Source organism: Benincasa hispida, chromosome 7 (genome assembly GCF_009727055.1).
Source record: "Benincasa hispida cultivar B227 chromosome 7, ASM972705v1, whole genome shotgun sequence".
Lineage (NCBI taxonomy): Eukaryota > Viridiplantae > Streptophyta > Magnoliopsida > Cucurbitales > Cucurbitaceae > Benincasa > Benincasa hispida.
Genome location: NC_052355.1, coordinates 3,255,803 through 3,276,505, shown reverse-complemented (window position 1 = coordinate 3,276,505; position 20,703 = coordinate 3,255,803). Strand labels below are relative to the sequence as shown.

The following is a 20,703-nucleotide window of genomic DNA, read 5'->3' as shown; positions in this document are numbered from 1 at the left end:
ACTTTGCGTTCATCCTACCCAAATGCATTGCGTTGAGGGGTGTGTTGTGCTCGTATGTATTTTTCGCCCATCCTTAGCGAAAACATACTATGTTGAGGTAGTGTTGCACCAGTAGAAATATCGTGCGCTCGTCCTCCAGAAATGCGTTGAGTTGAGGGGTGTGTTGAGCTGATATATGCGTTGTTGCCCATCCTCTGCAAAGATGCATTTGCATTGATGATGCATTGCATTAATCTTAACCTTGTGCCCATCCGAATAAAATACAAAAGACAAATTATTTTTGCAAATAGAGTAGTCCAATCGTTTAGCCTTCCAAGGAAATGATGATTGAGCAGGTGAAAGAACGTACTTCTCTACTAAGTCATAAATGTGAGGAATGCGGCGGCAGGCTTTTTGAGTACCTCGAGGCTTACCATCGCAGAATTTGCATTGGGCTCATCAAGGCCCAACCTATAAATTCCCACCTCCTTCATCCGAGAGAGTCTATTTGAGTCTTTTGCAAACAGAAACCCTATCGCTTCTGCATACCCAGACTTCAAACTTTCTTCCTAAAACTCTAAGAGCTTCCCTTTTCACATAGTACAATCATGGCCAATCAAACTTCCCACACACCTTCAACACCCTCACAAGCCCAAATCACTACAAGAGAGACGACATTCCTCACGGTAAGTCGTCGTCTCGCTGCCCAACCAAAACCCATCCCCCGAATCGTCGGAAAACCTCGACAAAAGCCTTTAGCAGCCAGACCACTTCAAATCAAAGTGGGGCAGAGCATGGAGAGTGCCCCACTCCCAAAACTGTCTTCTGAAAGCAAGAAAAAGAGAAGAGATGACAGAGAGGTGTTCAGGAGTATTCTGAGTAACATGGAAAAGGAAGGAGGGCTACCCGAAGTAGGGGTTGTTAATCAGCCACTACCTTCGGAGGAGGAGATGGAAGAAGCATCGAGAAGGAGCGCTCTGGCAGTATCAGATCCTAAGGAAACTGCTCAAGTAGAATCCTATGTAGGACCCATCAGAGTTGCATTGGAGGAAGAGGTGGCAGAGAAGCAGCCTAAAATGGTTGAGAAGAAGAAGAACAAGAAGATCAAGGAGAAGAGGACAGAAGGTGATAAAGAAGCCTACCCTTGGAAGGAGAAGAAAGAAAGAAAAACGAGTGAAAATAGGGAACGCAGGTGGGAGGAGAAACGCCTGAAGAAGAAGGAAGAAAAGAGAATGAGGGCTGAGAGCCTAGAAGTCGACGAAGAATCCACCTCTGCAAGGGGTGATGAGAAGGTGTCAGCACCATAAAGAGAATCAGTGCAACCTGCAGAAGAATCAACGCAAATAAGAATGGTTGTGACTGACGATGGGGAAGATTCAGACATCACCCCCCTTATGTGGCATCGCAAGGAGAGTTCGCCGCAAGGGTCAACAGTCGACCCATAGTTTGTATAAAGTGCAGTAGAAGAAAAGGAGAGGAGAAGAAGAGAGGGGGAAGAAAAACAAGAGAAGATGTTGCGGGCACAACAAATCATCGCATAAGGTAGTCGGAGGAGATAATTACAAGATGAAGAAGTGCGCCGCAACAACGTAATCTTGACAGAAGAGGAGAGAATAAGGCTCGAGGAAGAACAGTGCATTTTGCTGGCCTCAGAGAAATTTGAAAGAGAATTTGAAAGAGAAATGAGAGAAGAGGAAGAGGAAGAAAAAAAAAAAGAAAGAAGAGAAGGAGAAGAGGCGTAGAGCAAATGTTCAGCGCATAAGAGAAAAGAAAGGCAAGGAAATTGCAGAGTGGAAGAAGGAAGAACAACACAAGGAAAGGGAAAGGAAATAAAGACAAAGATCCCGCCTTGCATTGATAAAAGAAAAGGGCAAAGCGATAGCGGAAAGCAGTAAGCCTGCAATGGCCAAAGGAAGCCCATCAAAGAAGAAAAAGAATGACGATATGATGATGGAAATGGGGTTCTTTCCTATGCTAACGCCACTACCGAACTTAATCACAAGTATTATATTGGAACATGGATGGGAAACATTTTTCCAGTGCTCATCCATCGTAATCCCAATAGTAGTGCGCGATTTCTACAATGGATGACTTCATGGCACCAAACATGCAGTGACCATGAAAGGTGAGGTAGTGCCTTTCAGTGCAAAGGACATCAATGAGTTATATCAGATGAAGGATATCCCGGATGTGCCGGGTAAAAAAATCATTGATGATCCCACAAAAGAGCAAATGGAGGATGCGCTAAAAACATTAATGCAACAGGGCACTTAGTGGTCAGTATCGATGAAAAGTATTAGAACCCTTGCGTCTAATAAACTGCTTCCGGAGGTGAGGCTTTGGGTATATATGGTGAAACGACAACTCATCCCGACTTCTCAGGACAAAACAGTTTCGAGGGATAGAGTAATGGCCGCATACTACATCGCACGCAGCATTCTAATAGATGTGAGCCAGCTGATCGGACGGCATATTCGAGGTTTTGTGGGACGTATAAGAGGCCAATATTTCTTCCCTTGGATAGTCTCAAGCTTATACCTCTCATTGGGTGTGGTATTGAAGAAGAACCAATGACAGAAGTACATGGTCTCATCAACATCAAGATTTTGAGAATTTTTCTCAAAGATTCCCCACATTGCCCCGAACTTCAATCTAAAAGGCCCATAATCGATATAAATGTGTCGTAACAATCAAAGCCCAAGAAACAGCGCAAGGTTGAGAAAGGAAAGGAAAATGTCCAAGAGCCATCACTGCAAGATCAAGTTGGACCCTTTGCCTTTGATCATTCGCCCTCCAAGCCCTCCCGCAGAACCTCGTTCCCCACTCCCCGAACATTTTACCAATCTTCTCCTTGCTCTTTATTCACCCAATGCATATCCAGTAGCTCCATCCTCCCCTTCATCTTCACCACAATTTTCCCTTCCACCGCCGGATGTTGATGACCCACATAATTTGGGTGAAGGCACTTCTGCCTAACCCCAAAACGTTGATGGCGAAACATCGCAAGCGCAGCCCACCATTGCCACCCTAGCTGCTGAACTTGTTGATATACATTCTCTTCTCTCCCATCAACATGACTTTTTCTTCCAGAGAATAATGAAGGTACACGAGCGACAAGAAGAGTTGCAATGTAATGTTTCTATGACAAGGCAGGTGTTGATCAACATTCAACGCAATAGTTACACGATCCACCTGAACCAAAGGCAATTGGCAGAGCGCAACCATGAGTACTTCAACTTTTTAACAGCCTATCTACATGGTCCCATGGTGCCTTCGCATTTATAGCAACATCTGCATTTCGAAGAAGCTCCTCGAGTACCTCATCAGAATCCTCCTCTGAACCTCCTCCTCAATAAATCTACAAAATTATTTTGCGGTAATTCTTTTAATTTTATTTCATTCATTATTTCTATGTATAGAAGGTATTTCTTGATTCTTTGTACATGCTCAAATTTTGTATTGCGTTATTTGTAATTCTTTGTAAAGTTAGTTAATTTTAATACAACTGAGTAACAATTCTTTCCGTATGCGATAGCCTCTTCTTTTATCATCCTTTGTCAATAATTGCGATGTTTTTATCTTATATTTTGCGTTATTAATTGCACTGCCATGATGAGTTATATGCATACCCTTAGCAACATTTCCCACACTTTGTATTTTCTGACTAACACTTAGATAATTCATAGCAATAGCATTGCTTTACCTTTTATACTTCAAGACTCAACTCAAACCTTCTTTTCAAAATCTTGACCAAGTGTTTTGTCTATTCTATCCAAAACAACGCAATGAGGACCTTGCGCATCTCTAAATTTGGGGGTGGGGAAAGTCTGAGCAAATGCGATCAAGTGGATGCGGTCATTAAGAAAATACATTCATTCTTGCAAAAAAAAAAAAAAAGAATTAATTTCATATAAACTTCAATGTCAGTGCAAAGGAAATTCAAAAAAACAATCCCAACCTGATAAGAGTTAAGTCATGAAAGGAATCTGCTCGTAGTTAGATGTTCGCATGACACCCGTGGGAGCAAGCCAAAACGAAGGTGGGTTTCCAAGAACAATGCAATATGAAAAGAAAAAAAAAATGAGAGAGAAAAATAAGAATATAAGAGACAACTTCTCTGACCAACAAAAGTAAAACTTAGCCGAAAATCAAGAGTTGAAGTTGAAATTGGCAGAGAACCGTAGTTGGATGTTCGCATGACACCCATGGGAACAAGCCAGAACGAATGGTGTAACCATGATCAACAGTCTCTACTAAAATAATGCAAATCATACCGCCGCATTTAAGTCGTACCAAGTTGTTTTTACAAGAAGAGGTAAACATTCTTTTCAAAAGAAGAAGGGAATTTTTGAGTAGAGATTTGTTGTATAAAAGAATAAAGTAGGGCATGTTTATGAATTATACTGTTTTTTTTAGATATTGCGGCTAAAAGAAAGAAAAATTGCGTCGATAGTATATAAATTGGCTAAGAAATGCGAAAATTATGAATTTTCGTCAATACACCCACTAACACCATTGCGATGGTTGAATGGAATGTTTCAGTTCTGTTTTGTAGGAAATCAGTCACCGTATGCGTTCGTGGCTAAAAGATAAAATAAACAACGCATCTACGTCGCATTGCACCCATTAGTCAAGAACAAAAAGATGATCAATGCGATGACGGTGCATGCGACAATCGATCTTGAGCTTAGTGATCAACGCAACTTCAACCGCATACGGTAATAAAAAAAAAAAAAAAAAACAACACCGCATACGGCAATCGATCGAAGATGTGAAGAGCAACACATTTGCGGAAGATTCAGACAAATGTACAGCTTTTAGTTGTGCATTTCTGACGGGTCGATTGCGTAACAGAAGGAATATTCACTCTGCCATTTCAGGAACTACCATAACCATAAAGTGGGGACCACACACTCAAAGAGCCAAGCTTAGCCTATAAATAGCTTCTGCAAATTCACTGAAAGACGTGTATATACATGATTTTGAGAGAGAGGCTGGTCTAAAACGGCTTCTAGAGTAGATCCGGGATAATCACGAGACGAGGCCAAGAGGTGAGTCTCCGAGTAGAGAATCCTTCCAATCCCCGTAGCTAAAGCTCTGTACGAAGGTCAATTTTACCAAGAAAGCAAGTCTGAGAGGGAAGCTTTCCTCTCCATAACTACCACCCGCCGACAAGCACAATCTTCGTTTGGAATATGTGTCAAGACGTTGACACTCTTTCTGTATTTGTTTCTAATCTCTATTTCATCACCTGTATTCATCTTCTTTAATCTCTCATTCACACCATTAATCAAACGCTTAATCTTAGTATTAAATGTTATGATAATTGCCATTGTCATCTATCTGTCTATTTCCGTACATCCATAATCCATTTTCTCCACGATGTTTTCTTAATCCCTTGGGTAAATAGCAAGAATTAAGTGAGTGAGTTCATTTGTATTAAGGAAATAATTAAGTTTAGCTAAAGCATGCTCGACGCCATCTTCACCTATGAGAGCAGAAGTGAAGATGTTATTCTGCCAATCGAGAGAGGGTTGGAAGAATGCATTAATTAAAGCATGAAGTATTTTCAGAGATGGAAGCAACCTTGTGTTCATCACGTTCATCCCTGTTTTGTCATAAAGATATGAGAACGTGGTCGATCACTGAGAATGTATGCCAAGGGAAAGCGGAACCTTAGTTGTATCTTTGACACAATTGACAAACTTGCGATGTTCTTACTATCTCCTCTTTCTCTTTCTGCTTCATTCAGAAAGCCTTGCCATCTCATACACCGATTCTTTGTATAACTTCACAGTCAGTTCTCGACCTCAGTATCATGTATCATATTAGCTTAGGTTTATTTTATCAACGCAATTTTATTTCACCGCAATTTATATTACTGTATAACAAACATTCTTTTTTCATTGATAAAAACCGATCGCATGTATCACAATAGTATCCATTAATGAAAACAATCCCTGTGTTCGGCCTTGGATTATGCTGAGAAACTTGCGTTGGAATTGTACTAAAAACAAATATGTTCGGTCTATAATAAATATCACTGGGGAAGATGTTGGGAACAAACCCAAGGATGATAACGCACATGTTTTAAGTGTGGCAATCCAGGACACTTTAAACGAGAATGTCCCCCGCTGATGAATACTGGAAATATACAATCACCAAGCAACCCGAGAGTGAGACCAACGACTGTTGAAGGAGGATGAACTGAAGGAGGAAGAAAAGAGGAAACAGGAAAAATGGCGTTGGGAAAACTATATGGATTAACTCAAGATAGGGAAGACAATATATTGGTAGTGGGAAAAGGGAAAGAGAAAGTTTTAGAAGACTAGGATAAAAGTCGTTGTGTAATAGAACTATATTAGATAAATAAATTAATAAAAATTTTGTTGTAAAATAAGTTTCATTTAATTTCGAGGACGAAATTATTTTAAGGGGGTGGTAAATGTAAGACCCTAACACTAAATCTAAGGTGGAAGATTATTTGGAGAAGGAAAATCCTAAGTAATAAAAATATTGGGGCAATGGTGAAAGCATATGGAGGAGTACGGCCAGATGTACTAAGTTATATCAAAAGGGTGGCAAGTGGTTAGAAGTATGGCCGACGCATGTGGAGGGTTAGGCACCTTGAACGCAAGGCCTAAGAGTACGTAGGAGGCTGGCTTCATGTTGTACTAAACTTTGGAAGCAAGAAGGCTTGGGCAATGGTCGTGGACTTGCATGCAACTAACGCATGGGCATGCACAAGGCATACAGACGCGGGCAAGGCATGCGTCGAGCAGACATGCCAGGTGCCCAGCCCATGCATCGTGCCCAAGAACACAGCCCATGCGTTGAGTAGGCCAAGCGCTGCCAAACTGCCAGCCATGCGTTGATGCAAAGCTACCCTACTGAGCGGCCATGCCAATGCGTCGATGCCATGTGCCGAGTGCCCCTGCCTATGCATCGAGCAGCCAGCCTATGCAGCGAGCTCTCTGTCGAATGGCCATGCCTATGTGTCGCAGCGCCCTGTCGAGCATCAATGCGTCGAGCACGCCTATGCGGCCAAGCATGCCCATGCAGCCTAGCAAGCCTTGCGAGTGATGGCCAGCGGCTATGAAGCACGCTCATGCATCAATGGCTAGCACCTATGCCAAGTGCCATGCGTCCATGCCAAGCAAGTCGTGCGGACATACCTAGTAAGCCATGCGTCGAAGATGAGCGATTACCCTATGCGTTGGTGATGGCTGGCTCATGCGATGGCTAAGTGGGATTTCGATGGTAGTAAGTTGGCTTGCTATGCGTTATGGACAAAAGGAGGGTTAATTGCTGGGAAAAAAACCCCAAGGGGAGATGGTAATATTTATGAAATGCATCCATAAGCCAAAAAATTTGATAGATGAGCATGTTCAAGTATTTACGTGATTGAGGTGGCGAAAGGAGGATCACACAAAGCAACCCTATCACTCTAAGTAGGAAGTGGCCAAAGGAGATTTCATGCAAAAGTTGTCCTATCACCCTTAGCAAGAGGTGGATGAAGGAGGTTGCATGCAAAATGGGAATTTTGGCTGGCAAATTAAGGTGAGAACAACTCAAGGCTGTGCTGCAATAGACTAAGTGTTGGAAAATTCAAAAAGGGACAAATGGAAGTTGAGTTGTCACAAGGGGGTGAGTTTGGGATGGCTATAAATAGAGGGGTAGGCAAGAAGAATTCATTCATGCCATCACCAAAATCTCTGTGTTGAGAGCTTATTTAGAGTGTTACGCTTGATTATTTAGGCTGCCAAATTAATTGGGGTCCGAGGGAGCTAAGGTTGCGTTGGTGAAACATTGGAGTTAGCCTGGACGCATACGCCTAGCCAGCCAACGCATCACATAACGCGCGCCTTGCAGCGCTGCGTTCGTCCATCAATGTGCCTCCCACCAACGCATCACGCACGTCAGCCCAACGCAGTAGCCACCGTGTGACGCATCACGCACGCCCAACACAGCAGCCCATTGTGTGACACAACATGCTCACCCTGCACATGGTCGAACGCCCAGCTGCCTGCCACAGTCCAAATAACCTATAAAGGGGCTGATTTTGGGATTTTTCCTATGTTTGGAGTAGGGTAAGCTGGTACTTTTGTTATATAAAGGTATTTTGGTTATTTTAGCATTATTTATTGATATAACAAGTATTAATGAGGAATTTTCATTGATATGGAGGAAATCTCAGGAAGATATTCTCAATGTGGTTTTAGTAGGAAATCTTGCTTATGGTGAGTGGTTATTTAGTTTTATGCATTGTTATATGAATAAATGCATATGTAAGTACAAATGTATATTGATAATGTTATTTTACTTGCCATGATATTGTTTATGTAATTTCTATGGAAACTAAGATTATACCCAAAATACATGAGTTAGCATGCTTAAAAATGGTACTTGGCGGGAAAATATAGTCGACTTCGGTCGGCGAAAAATTATAGTCGGTGACGACCGATGGGAAATATAGTCAAGATACCTAAGCATGAGTAGTGGGAAATAGAAGTCGATGTGCACATTGGCGGGGAAAGTGGGTTATAGGAAAGTTTCCATAAAGGTTGTTATAATTGTTAATATATGCATGAAGTGAGCATGCCAAGTTTAGCATGTAGTGGAGGATAATGACTGAATGAGATTACATGTGACCATTCATAGATTATAATGAAACTATGATCATGTGATTGACTTCCCAAAAATATATTTTGCTAAACTATTGTGTTCTTAAAAGGCACCACTCACTGGGCTTATTAGCTCACGCTTTTCCAAATGTTTTCTTTTCCTATTTCCCCCTCCCCCCCCCCCCAGGTTGCAAAGCGGAGCGTTCAGAAAGGAGTCTACAACCACCCAAAACACCTGGACTTGGTAATTTCTCAGGGCACGGCTCGGATCATGTAATAAAAGAAAGCTACATGTATGAAATATAGATAGATTATTGTAAACATGTTAAGGTTTTTAATAGATAGAGTGGGAAATCTGAAATTAAAACATTGTCTTGGAATGCTACTAGTATGTCTTCATGCTCCCTTACAAGTATTGTGCTAAGTCGAGGGAAGGGGTGTGACAGGCATGCTTCAAACAATAAAATACAAGGGAAGAGTTCTCATACCAGTTGAAGACGCTCTACAAGCTTTGGAACTCAAACACAGCGGAAGACCTCTACGTGGTCTACTATCACCCAACAGATGTGTTGACTGCAGTAGCACGATCAATCACGAACAAATGAATGCAGTAGAGACAACACCACCACAAAGGAGCCCTTGGTATTCTCGGAGTGAGAACCCAAAGTGTGGTCGTTGGTGAGTTTGGTAGAAGTAAGAGGAAAAACTAATCATGTAGAAGATAAGCAAGTGGGATAGAAAAGGAAGCTATCGTATAGCTAGATGTTTATCGTTTAGAAGAATCTACACGATCGTGTAGGTTTTACTAAACGATCGTTTAGGAAAAGGTAGACCATCGTTTAGTACGACATACTATACGATCAATTAGGAAAGCTATCCGATCGTTTAGGAACTAGCGTGCGATCATTTAGGCACGAGGTGTGCGATCATTTAGGCATTGAGTGACTATCGTAAAGGCTCTCGACTTATGTGATCGTTTACGTTTCCATACCGACGCCAAATTTTTTCCGAACTTTTCAAATTTTTGCAAAATGAAACAAAATTTCATTTTATTCTTCGGTTACAATAACCGACGTGGCTGCTCCTACTAACGCACGTCCGAGAGAAATTTTGATATCACATATCCACTATAGTAATTTCTCCTCCACATGATATAAATCATATTTATTTCTAATTTCCTCCAAAATAATGTATCTCGTACATTTAGTTAATTATATCATATATAATTAACCAGTCCAATTATATCATATATAATCGATCTCCCTCTTGTCAATTTGAACATTTCAAATTGACCTAAATACTGATTCTCGACTTTATCCAAGCTACCCAGGGGACCTAATGGGCCTGTGGCTCGAAGCTCTAATGGTCCGTGAATAGCTGACTAAACTCTTTAGCTACGAGATCCACCATACATTAACTGTCAAGCATTTCACTAAAGACCAACAGCTAAACTCTTCTTACCACAGATATATTTATGTGTCCATCCGATATAACCAATCATGAGTACGATGACCGTTCACAGATGCTCGTAAATACAACTGGGCCAAATTAACATTTTGCCCCTATAGTTACATACCCTCCTTAAGTACCACTGATTTCGCTAATGAACAATACAACATAGTCCAACTACATGTGAACAACTCTCGGGCCAAGAAAAGGGAGTTATCTATCTACTTACCCCTGCTTCGGGGAAGGAATGAATTCCATCTTGTGTAGCTGAGTTCCCAGCTCCCAAATCAGACGAATCCCCAAAATGGTAGATTTGAATCGGTGACCTAGGCCACGCCGGCGACCCATAGAACAAATCAAAGGATCGCCCCCAATGGCAGAGTTCTCAACTCATCAAGAATTGCGAGGAATTCATCTCTAACCTATAGGTCTATCACACTAGGACGTAGGCGAAGTACTCTATCATGAACAGTTGTACTATAACTGAGAACTTAAGCACATTCCTAACGTTTTCAGAGTCTTCTATACACCAGAAACTCTTTGTATAGCTTTACATTGAGTCCTCTGCCTTCGCATGTCCCCAACATGGATGATCGAGATTCAGACCCATTGTGCACTGACAGTCACAACCACTTTTGTGAATATATCCACACAGAGCGGGCCACATAGCTTTATCCGTAGCGTTACCAGGAAAAGGTGTTTTACCCTTCCTTATATTCCATATACTCACGAGACCTTTTGGTTATCACATCAGACATGACTCATCTGTATGTCAACCACCATGACCATGCTCTAAGTTACATTTACAGATAAGCCGAGTAGATTATTGTCTTATTGGTTTTTGTAAAGTAAATAAAACATGCAAACTTGAAATCCACAAACAAGATGTGAAGTTTAAATTTATCAATAATTAATACAACACAAGCATTCATACAAATGGTTTACAAATACAGGAACACGAGATTTTAGGTGATCAACCCCAAAACATATATAATCAAACTCCCTCTTATCAATTTTGAACACTCAAACTGGACCCAAAAACTAAATAATTCTCCAACTTGAAATCCATTGATCGTCAGTAACCAAAGGGACCTTATGGACCTGTAGTTTGAAGCTGCCATAACAGGGTTATGGTGGAATGGCTTGACTAAACTCTTTAGCCACGAGATCCACCACCGTTATACTCAACTGGCGACCCCTGTAAATACCCGAAAATTCACTTTTTCTCATTACAGATAAATTTTGTGTGTGCAGCTTTATAGTTTATAGATATAAAACAAGTTCAACAATACGAGAACCTTTCATAAATCCTTCCGTAAGATACAGACTGCGGCCAATTAACATTTTGCCCCTTAGTACACTACTCCCTCACTTAAGTACCACTTGATCCCTCTAATGAACAATACATCATAGTCCTACTATGAGTGGACACCTCTCGAGCCATGAGAAGGTGTGTGGCGTCACATCGTTCAGACCCCGAAATCAGCCCTTAAGGGAGCACTCTAACTACTTACCCCTTCTTTGAGGAAGGGGTGAATTCAATCTTGTTTAGCTCAGTTTCTAGCTCCCCAATAAGACGAATCCCCAAAGTGATAGGTTTGAGTCGGTGCTCTGGCCACTCGCACCCATGCAAATCAAAGGACCGCCCTCAAAAGCAAGAGTTCCCAATTCACTTAGGACTAAGGTCATGTTACCTATGGTTATCCTAGTGAAGTGAAGACTCTGTCATAAATGATGTTATATAAAGAGACTAAACACTTCGTGATCCGGTCTTATACAAATTCCTTCGTATAGGATGCCCCTGCCCACATGTCTCCATATGAATGATCAGGATCAAACCATCTGTAGCACGTCACAACACTTGTAACAATTTACAAAGCGCGCTGTATCCGTAGCGTCACTAGGAGAAGGTTTCCCTCCTATATCTATATACTATAGACCATTTTGGTTATCACTTAAGGCATGATCCACCTGTATGTCTCCATATACATGCTTAAGTTACAACGACAATCAGGGATCTTAGTTTATTGGTTTGTGGTAAAGCAAATAAAACATCTCATGTTTCATAGACAATATGAAGAAAATATCTCATATTATTACATCACAAGCATTTGTTCAATATTGGTGTTTACAAACTACAAGACCCTACAAGAGTTTAGGGCATTAACCCAAACAAAATGGACACATAATTTATCTACAGTGAGGGAAGTGCAACTACAGGCTATAGTGGACAGTCCTGTTAGTTAACAAATGTTGATTAACTAGGTTAAAGAGTTTGATCAGTTCGTCTCGGATCGTAGGAGCCCATGATCTGTAGGTCCATCGGGTCTCCTTGCTAGTTCAATATAGACAAAATTGGAGAACTAGGTGAAGTGAGATTTTGAAATATTCAAATTCGGTCTTAAGAGGAAATTGTATTTTATATGAGATATAATTTACAATTAAATAATTAATTTATTATTTAATTATTTTTTAGAGTATACTTGATCATTAGGATGAAAGTATTTTTTTAAACTTGATTAATGTGATTAATCAGAGCTAGGTGTCTTAAACAATTTAATATGCGATATTAAATTTTTTTATGTTATTTAATTAAAATTTTTTTGTTTAAATAATTTCCAAAATTTGAAAATTATATTTCTTTTTTTAATAAAAAAAAATAGTTAGTGGAAAAATCCAATTGTTGAATTTTCCCACGAAGTAGACTTTGAAGTGGCATTTCCCAAGCTTGACACATAGAGACTACATGCTAGTGGAGTTTGATGTGGAAGACATGCAAAATGGGATTTTGCATGTGTTTTCTCTACAAAAGGCTTTGTTTTTTAAATTTGCAAGACTAATGCTTCCTCAACTTTTGACCTATAATCTTCCACGTCTTTTCTTTTTATTCTCCTTCTTTCTATAGTGAAATTTCCTTATTTTCACCAACAAAACGATCCCACAACCATGTTATTCAATCGAAGAATAGCGGGGATTTGCCGTTGGTGGTTTCGTTCGTCACGGGAGACGAAGTTTGGGTGGAGTCTTCAAAGGTTGTACTTTCTATCCCTTTTGCATGCTTATTCTTGTTTTTATTGCAATTAGAACGTTGTTGATTTCATCACTTCCATTGTGCATGTGTTCTTTATGTTCCAACAAATGGTATCAGAGCATGCTTATAACGTTCTATTGCATTTTGGTGGGTGTAATTCATGTGATGAATGTTAGGTTGACTAAAGTGGATACATTACGGTTTTAGCATTAGTTTTCATTTAGTTTCTAGTTGAAATTTGTAATTGCTCACACGTATATGAGCTTTAATGTGTGGCAAAAGGTATGTAGTGTGCTAGAGTCATTAAAGTCGTATTTAGGCTATAATTGTTTGATTCCGTGAAAAAGGACAATATCAACCTGGTTTTTGGTGTTTTCAAGTCGATTTGTGTGGTTTTTGGCCAGTTCGACGGTTTAAAGTGTTTGAAGCTGTTTCGAGGGAGTTGCTTGCTTAATTTTGTATAATTTAGTTGTTTGTTTGCTTTTAATGACAAAACTAGTCCACTTTAGTTTTGTTTACTTATTATGCATGTGATGTATAATATTGTTCGATTATGTGTGTATAAAGTATGCCATATAGTTTTCAAAAAACCCCACCATAGGATAAGCATGTGGCATGCATTTTTTATATATTATAAGTGTTATTATGTATATAGTATGCATATTTAGTTTGAATATAAGTGTTATATTAAAGCATGTATGTTAAAGGAAGCATGTTATAGATGAATGTTCTAGGGTTATAAATGTTATAATATGTTTTATAATTGTTATAAAATAACCTAGACTTTTAAATCTATAACAAAGATAAGATGCATGCTCACCTAGGGTTAACCGATGCATTTCAATTGCCTTTTAAGAGTTAGAATAGGTCGATTACTTGTAAAACAAGAGTTGATTACTTACCCGAGGTGATCTTGTCTAAGGTTGGGGGTACTTAAGTTGACGATTTACGGAACACCTTCTAACTGGCGTCCAAGTCAATAACCCTAGTTTTATGAACATGGATGAGTGATGTAAGGTAATAAAATTGGTTTATCACCTAGACATCATAGGTTATTCCCGGTATAAGAGTTATACTAGGAAAAATCACCTGGACTTAGGTTGTTTAATATTAGCTGGTTAATAACCAAGTAAATACCCAATCTTTTATAAAATAGAAAACTTCAGTGGGAGATTAATAGTATATAAGATATATTATTTCTAGCTCTCACATCTCTAAGAGTTCAAACCGTGAGATCCATGCTTGGCTTCGAGTTTCTATTACCAGCAACATCCCTTTAGAAAGTGTTTGCACGGGTCAATAACAAGGTGAATAAGGGAAGTAGTTCATAGTAAGTGGGTGAAGGGTGTGCGTCAACACGTCCTACGCTCTCTTCCATTAGGATACACTGTGAGATTCCTATGTTGTGCCTATTGGTTGGCTTTATTCGACCCTTTGCTAGTCGTTTAGCGGTGGCTATCCCTTCAGAGGGTTGTAACATAGGATTTGGAACACCGTGGACTTTAGAAATGGATAGGATTACTTAGGTCGCTTGTTTGATTCCGATCTCTGTAATTTGAAAGTGGTGGGTATACGCCTACAAGACTTACTAAGTGTTAGTAATGATCTTGACCAAATAAATGATAATTAAGTACTATAAGGATAAGGGTTATTCTTGTATTAGTATATAGTCAAGAATGTCTTGATTCAGTGAAGAAGTACTCGACTACCCTTCGGTGGCGGCTATTCTTACTCATTGAAGTATAGTAGAAAAAGAATAATGAAAAGGGTACATTATTTTTGCTAAATAAATTGGATTAAAAAGAGTTAAATCAATTCTCTAATAATTTGTTTACTTTTTTAGAAATTTCAACATCCATTATACAACTGCTAGCTTCTGAAAAACTTAACGGCGATAATTACGGAACTTGGAAATCGAATATAAACACGATAGTAGTAATAGATGATCTCTGATTCGTTTTAACAGAGGAGTGTCCTCCATTTCCTAGTCCCAACACAAACCGAACATTTGGGGATGCATATGACAGATGGGTCAAAGCTAATGAAAAGGCTCGGGTTTATATTTTAGCCAGTATATCTAATGTTCTGTCTATGAAACACAAGAGGTTAGCTACTGCAAAAGAGATCATGGTCTCTTTGCAGGACGTTTTTTGACAACCATCCACATCTATCATGCATGACGCAATTAAATTTGTTTACATCTATCATTTTAAGTGTGAAGCTCTTGAAAAGTTCAAGGAATTTAAGACTAAGGTTGAGAACCAATTAGGTAAACCTATTAAGACACTTCAATCAAAATGAGGTAGGGAGTATTTGGACTTGAAATTCCAAGACCATATGATAGGAGACGGGAATCAGTCACAACTGTTTTCACTTGGAACACCTCAGCAGAATGGTGTATCTGAATGGAGAAACAAAACCTTACTGGACATGGTTCAGTCCATGATGAGTTATGCTCAGTTGCCTAACTCATTATGGGGGTATGCAGTTGAGACTGTAGCTTACAGTTTGAATAATGTTCCCTCTAAGAGTGCTTCAGTAACACCTTATGAGTTATGGATAGGACAAAAAGCTAGTTTACATCATTTTCGAATATGAGGTTGCCCGACACACATGTTGGTGAAAAATCCTAAGAAATTGGAACATCATTCAAAATTATGGTTGTTTATAGTTTACCCTAAAGGAAGAAGAGGTGGTCAATTTTATGATCCTCAGGATGATAAGGTAATTGTATCAACAAATGCCACATTCCTAGAGGAAGACCACATTCAAGATCATAAACCCCGCAGTAAACTATTATTGGAAGAGATTTCAAATTATGGTACAAACATATCAACAAAAGTTTTTGATAAGCCTTGCTCACCAACAAGAGTTGTAGATAGATCAAGGACGTCTGGTCCTTCACATCCTACTCAAGAGTTGAGAGAGCCTCAATGTAGTGGGGGGGTTGTGAGACAGCTGACTGCTATATAGGTTTAACTGAAATTGAAGTCAACATACTTGATGATGGCTTAGAGGATCCAAATATAAATAGGCAATGGATGATGTTGATCGAGATTAGTGGATCAAAGCCATGGATCTTGAAATAGAGTTTATGTACTTTAATTCAGTCTGGGAACTTGTAGACAAACCTGGAGGGAAGACCTTTCGGTTGTAAGTAGATCTACAAGTGTAAAAGAGATAATACGGGGAAGGTATAGACCTATAAAACGCAGTTAGTAACAAAGGGTTATACCCAGGTTGAGGGGGTGGAGTATGAAGAAACCTTCCCACTTATTTCTATGATCAAATCAATCAAGATACTCTTGTCCATTTTCACGTTTTATAATTTTGAAATTTGGAAAATGGATATTAAGATTGTCTTTCTAAATGGAGATCTTGAAGAGAGTATTTATATGGTTTAGCCATTAGGGTTCATTGAACAGGGTTAGGAGCAAAAAGTTTGCAAACTTAAGAGATCTATTTGTGGATTGAAACAGGCATCCAGATCCTGGAATATAAGATTTGATACTGTGGTCAAATCTTATGGCTTTCAACAAAACGTTGATGAACTGTGTGTATACAAAAAAATCATCAACTCCACTGTAGCATTTCTAGTTTTGTAGGTAGATGATATCCTACTTATTGGGAATAATGTAGGATACCTAACTAGGAATAATGTAGGATACCTAACTAACACTAGAAATTGGCTAGCAATCCAATTTCATATGAAAGATCTGGTAGAGGCACAATATGTTGGGAATGTCCTAGAACTCGTAGTTCGTGTAACATTTTATTTATCAATAAATAATAAATTGTTGATTTTGCATCCGATTATGAAAATCCAGCTATAGTCTGAATACGGTAACCTTATGTAGCGACATAAACAGGATCAAGTTGACAGTATATAGCTTAAATGGTCTAATAAGTATATGGATGAAATTGGGTATCTCATCCTGGTAACACTATTTGATACGGCCTACTCTGTAGTTGTTACAAGAAGTTATAAAGTGCTACAGACAATGTGATCCACAGATCGTTCGTGTTGAGACATAAGAGTGGGGGCATCCCATGCAATGAATTTGCATATATACTGGACCCACCAACGACTTTTCGCTTGGGAAATACACAACCACCTTTTCTGGAGCAGGAACTTGAACGAGCGCAACACTCAGCAATATTGTCCACAGAAACTCCAATTCGACGAGAGTCCTGTCATGGAAGCAAAGATTTCATTTATAACGACCGTTTACTGTTAAAACTGATTATTTCATTTATCAAATAACCTAGGTTAACTCGATCTTAATCTTGAGCTAGCTATAAACTTCTATTTGTTTGGGATAATCCTTTGATCTGCAAACGGTGAGAGTAGTCCAACACCACTTCTCAATAAGCCTCCCATTTTGGGGATGAGACTGGATGAATAACTGGGGACATAGCCTTGCAAGATGTAATTCACTCCTACCCGATTTAGTGTTAGTAGATAGGTTGTTCTCTTAAGTACTGATTCAAGGTCTTGAACAATTGAGGCCCCGCCTTCTCATGATAGAGAAAAGATTTGATTCATAAGGATTATGAATCAGAATTGTTCATTAGAGAGTCAGTGGGAACTTAAGGAACAAGATGTATTCACAGGTGTAAAATGGTTATCTTCACCCAGTTATGATTACGAACAACTTGTGAAGGATCGACTTACCGATTATGGTTATAAAGTGGACATAATATATCTACATGTCGGGGAGTTCAACTATGGGATATAGTGGAGTGTCTCATTAGTTAACAAATGCGGGTTAGATCGGTCTAGTGAGTTTAACCGATTAATTCTGAATCATTGGAGCCCATGATCTGTAGGTCTGCGAGGTCCCCTTATTAGCTCGTAAATTGTTAAGTTTTAGAGTAGCTTAAGAAATTAATTTGAAATGTTCATATTAAAATTAAACGGAATAGGAGAATATATATTGAAATATGATTTAAATATATGATGATGGATTTATGCAAAAATTAATTTAATATTTGATATTAAATTAATTAGTATTATTCAAATTAATTTTTCAGTTTTAAAATCAAAATGGTTTTTAAATCAAAATTTTGATTTTGAGATAAATTGGAAAATGGGAAAAACATGCACAAAATGGAATTTCATGGTTTTCCATTATCATCTTCTTCATGTTAACACAAAACCCAATTCCTCTTCTTCATTAGCTCCAAGCATCAGCTGCAAGCCATGCACATTTCTTCTTTGCATGTTCACCTACAATAAATAAAGAAGAATGGAGTGATTTTGAGGCATGCATTCTACGAAAATTTGAGAGAAAATTTCAGCTGAAGAAGTGTTCTTTGAGTGAGTGTTGTTGTGAGCTTCTCCTTGCATTTTACATTGCTTCAAGTTGTTCTTGAGTCCCACAATTCGGTCTAAAGCTCCAAGAGGATAGTGGGGAAGATCTTGAGGTTGTTCACGGTGATCTTTGGAGAAGATTGCTGCTGATTGATCGAGATCTTGAAGAGTTCTACAAAGGTATGATCTAAAACTCTCTTATTTAGATGAGCATGCTTTGGTTTCTACCAAAATTAGTGAATTTTAACGCTTATTGATCCTTGTTACTTCCGCTTCATGTTATTACACTCTTACAATTGATATCAGAGAATCATATAAGCATCCAATTTGGTTTAATTTTGGTATGGTGGGTGTTTTTCATGAGATACATGAAACCGATGCACTAATATGGATTTCTGAGTTTTGGCATTTTAATTCCCTTTAATTTCACAATTAAATTTGTAATTGACTCTTGTTTCATGAGCTTATATGTGTTAGCAAGAGTCTTTAATTTATATGAAGTCATTAGAGTTGAAATTAAGATGTAATTAAAGAAACAAGGGATGGAGGCCGAGCTGCTGTTCCAGTTTTTTGGCTTTTGCTCAAAATCGTTTTTGAGGTTCAAAAGCTAAATGATCGTCTAGTTCCAAGCATTCCACAATGTGAAGAAAAGCTCGACAATCGTATAGCAATGGCCACTGGTCGTTGTGATGTTGGATGCTGAACGATCGTGTACCTACAGGAGCTGAACGATGCATTGAAATGCTATATGATAGCATTACGTGATCGTTTAGCTTTTGCATGGGAACTAAACGATCCGTTGGAGGTGCTATACGATGGCACTACACGATCGTGTAGCTACGGCGCATGCTAAGCGATGTGATGAAGTGCTATGCATAGTGCTAAGTGATCATCTAGATGCGGTACTAAACGATGCATTGATGATTCTATGCAATGGAACTAAACGATTGTATAACTACAGTGCTAAACGACGCGATGATGTTCTATGTGAATGGAACTAAGTGATTGTTTAGCTACAATAGACACAAAATGATGACATGGAGCACTAAGCGATGGTGTTAAGTAGAGCTAAATGATTGAACTATGTGATAGACAGAAGACACTAAGCGATCGTGTACCTCGTCTCAACGCAAGGCCATGGTGATTGCCTTCACTATTACACGATCGGCCTTAACGAGACTTTGAGGTTGAACTGAGAGAAGCCGGTTCGACCGATTTTCTTGAGATCCAATCCGTTTCAGCCTCAAAGGGTTTTTGGCTGGTTCGGTTCAAACTTTTTTGGTTCGGTTCAGACTCATCCAGTCTGGGTTAAGATGCTTGGGTTCGGTTTGGAGCGATTCGAACGGTTCAAAGATGATTTTGAAATTGTTTGTAATAGTTAGGCATCTGTTTGCTTGTTTATGCCAAAACTAAAATCATAACAGTTAGTATTTAATTTTTTATGCATATGATGTATGTAATAATTAAATAATTCATGTATATGCATACAATATGCCATGTAGATTTAAAACCCCACTGTAGAAAGCATGTTACATGCATTGAAAGTATGCTAAAATTGTTATAATATATAGTATGCATGTTAGGGTTATATTTAATATAATGGTTATATTAGATGTGTTTGTTGAATGTTGTGGATGTTTAGCATGTCTAAAATTTTGTAAGTTGTTATAAAATTTGTTAGATGTTTAAAATCCATAACAAAGAACAGCTGCATGCTCATTTAGGTTAACAACTAGTTTTAATTGTTAAATAGATTGTTATCTTATAAAATACGGTTACAAACTCATATCGGTTTATACACCTGTCTAAGGCTGGGGGTATTTAAGTTGACGGTTTATGGAACACCTCTTACTTAGGGATTATGACCGAAATATTGAGCATTGTTAACTGATTTTATGACTTGCATGAGCAATGTGAGGTAATAAAATGGTTTATCACCTAGACATTATAGGATAAATCCAATTATAAGCGTTATACTTGGATAAACCACTTAGACTTAGGTTGTTAAAATTAGCCGATACACCTAAGTAAAATACCCAAACATTTAGAACACTTCAGTGGGAGATTAACAATATATTTGATATATAGTTATTAACTCTCACATACTCAGAGTTCACACTGTGAGATCCATGCTCGGCTTTGTTTCTCTTTTACCGCGACTGCTCCATTCGAAAAGTGTTTGCATGGGTCAATAACAAGGTGAATGAGGGAGGTAGTTCGTAGTAAGTGGGTGAAGGAAATGTGTCAACATTGTCCTACAGTCTCCTCCATTAGTTTGAATCATGAGATTCCTATGTTGCGTCTGC

The 20,703-nt window shown here is 38.8% G+C and overlaps 1 protein-coding gene across 1 annotated transcript; it reads left to right on the top strand.

Annotated features, from left to right (window-relative positions):
• Positions 1-587: 587 nt before the first annotated feature.
• On the top strand, positions 588-1,286 carry LOC120081640 (protein PXR1-like). Its single transcript, XM_039036686.1, has one exon. It carries the CDS (start codon positions 588-590, stop codon positions 1,284-1,286), a length of 699 nt encoding a protein of 232 aa, XP_038892614.1.
• The last annotated feature ends 19,417 nt before the right edge of the window (positions 1,287-20,703 follow it).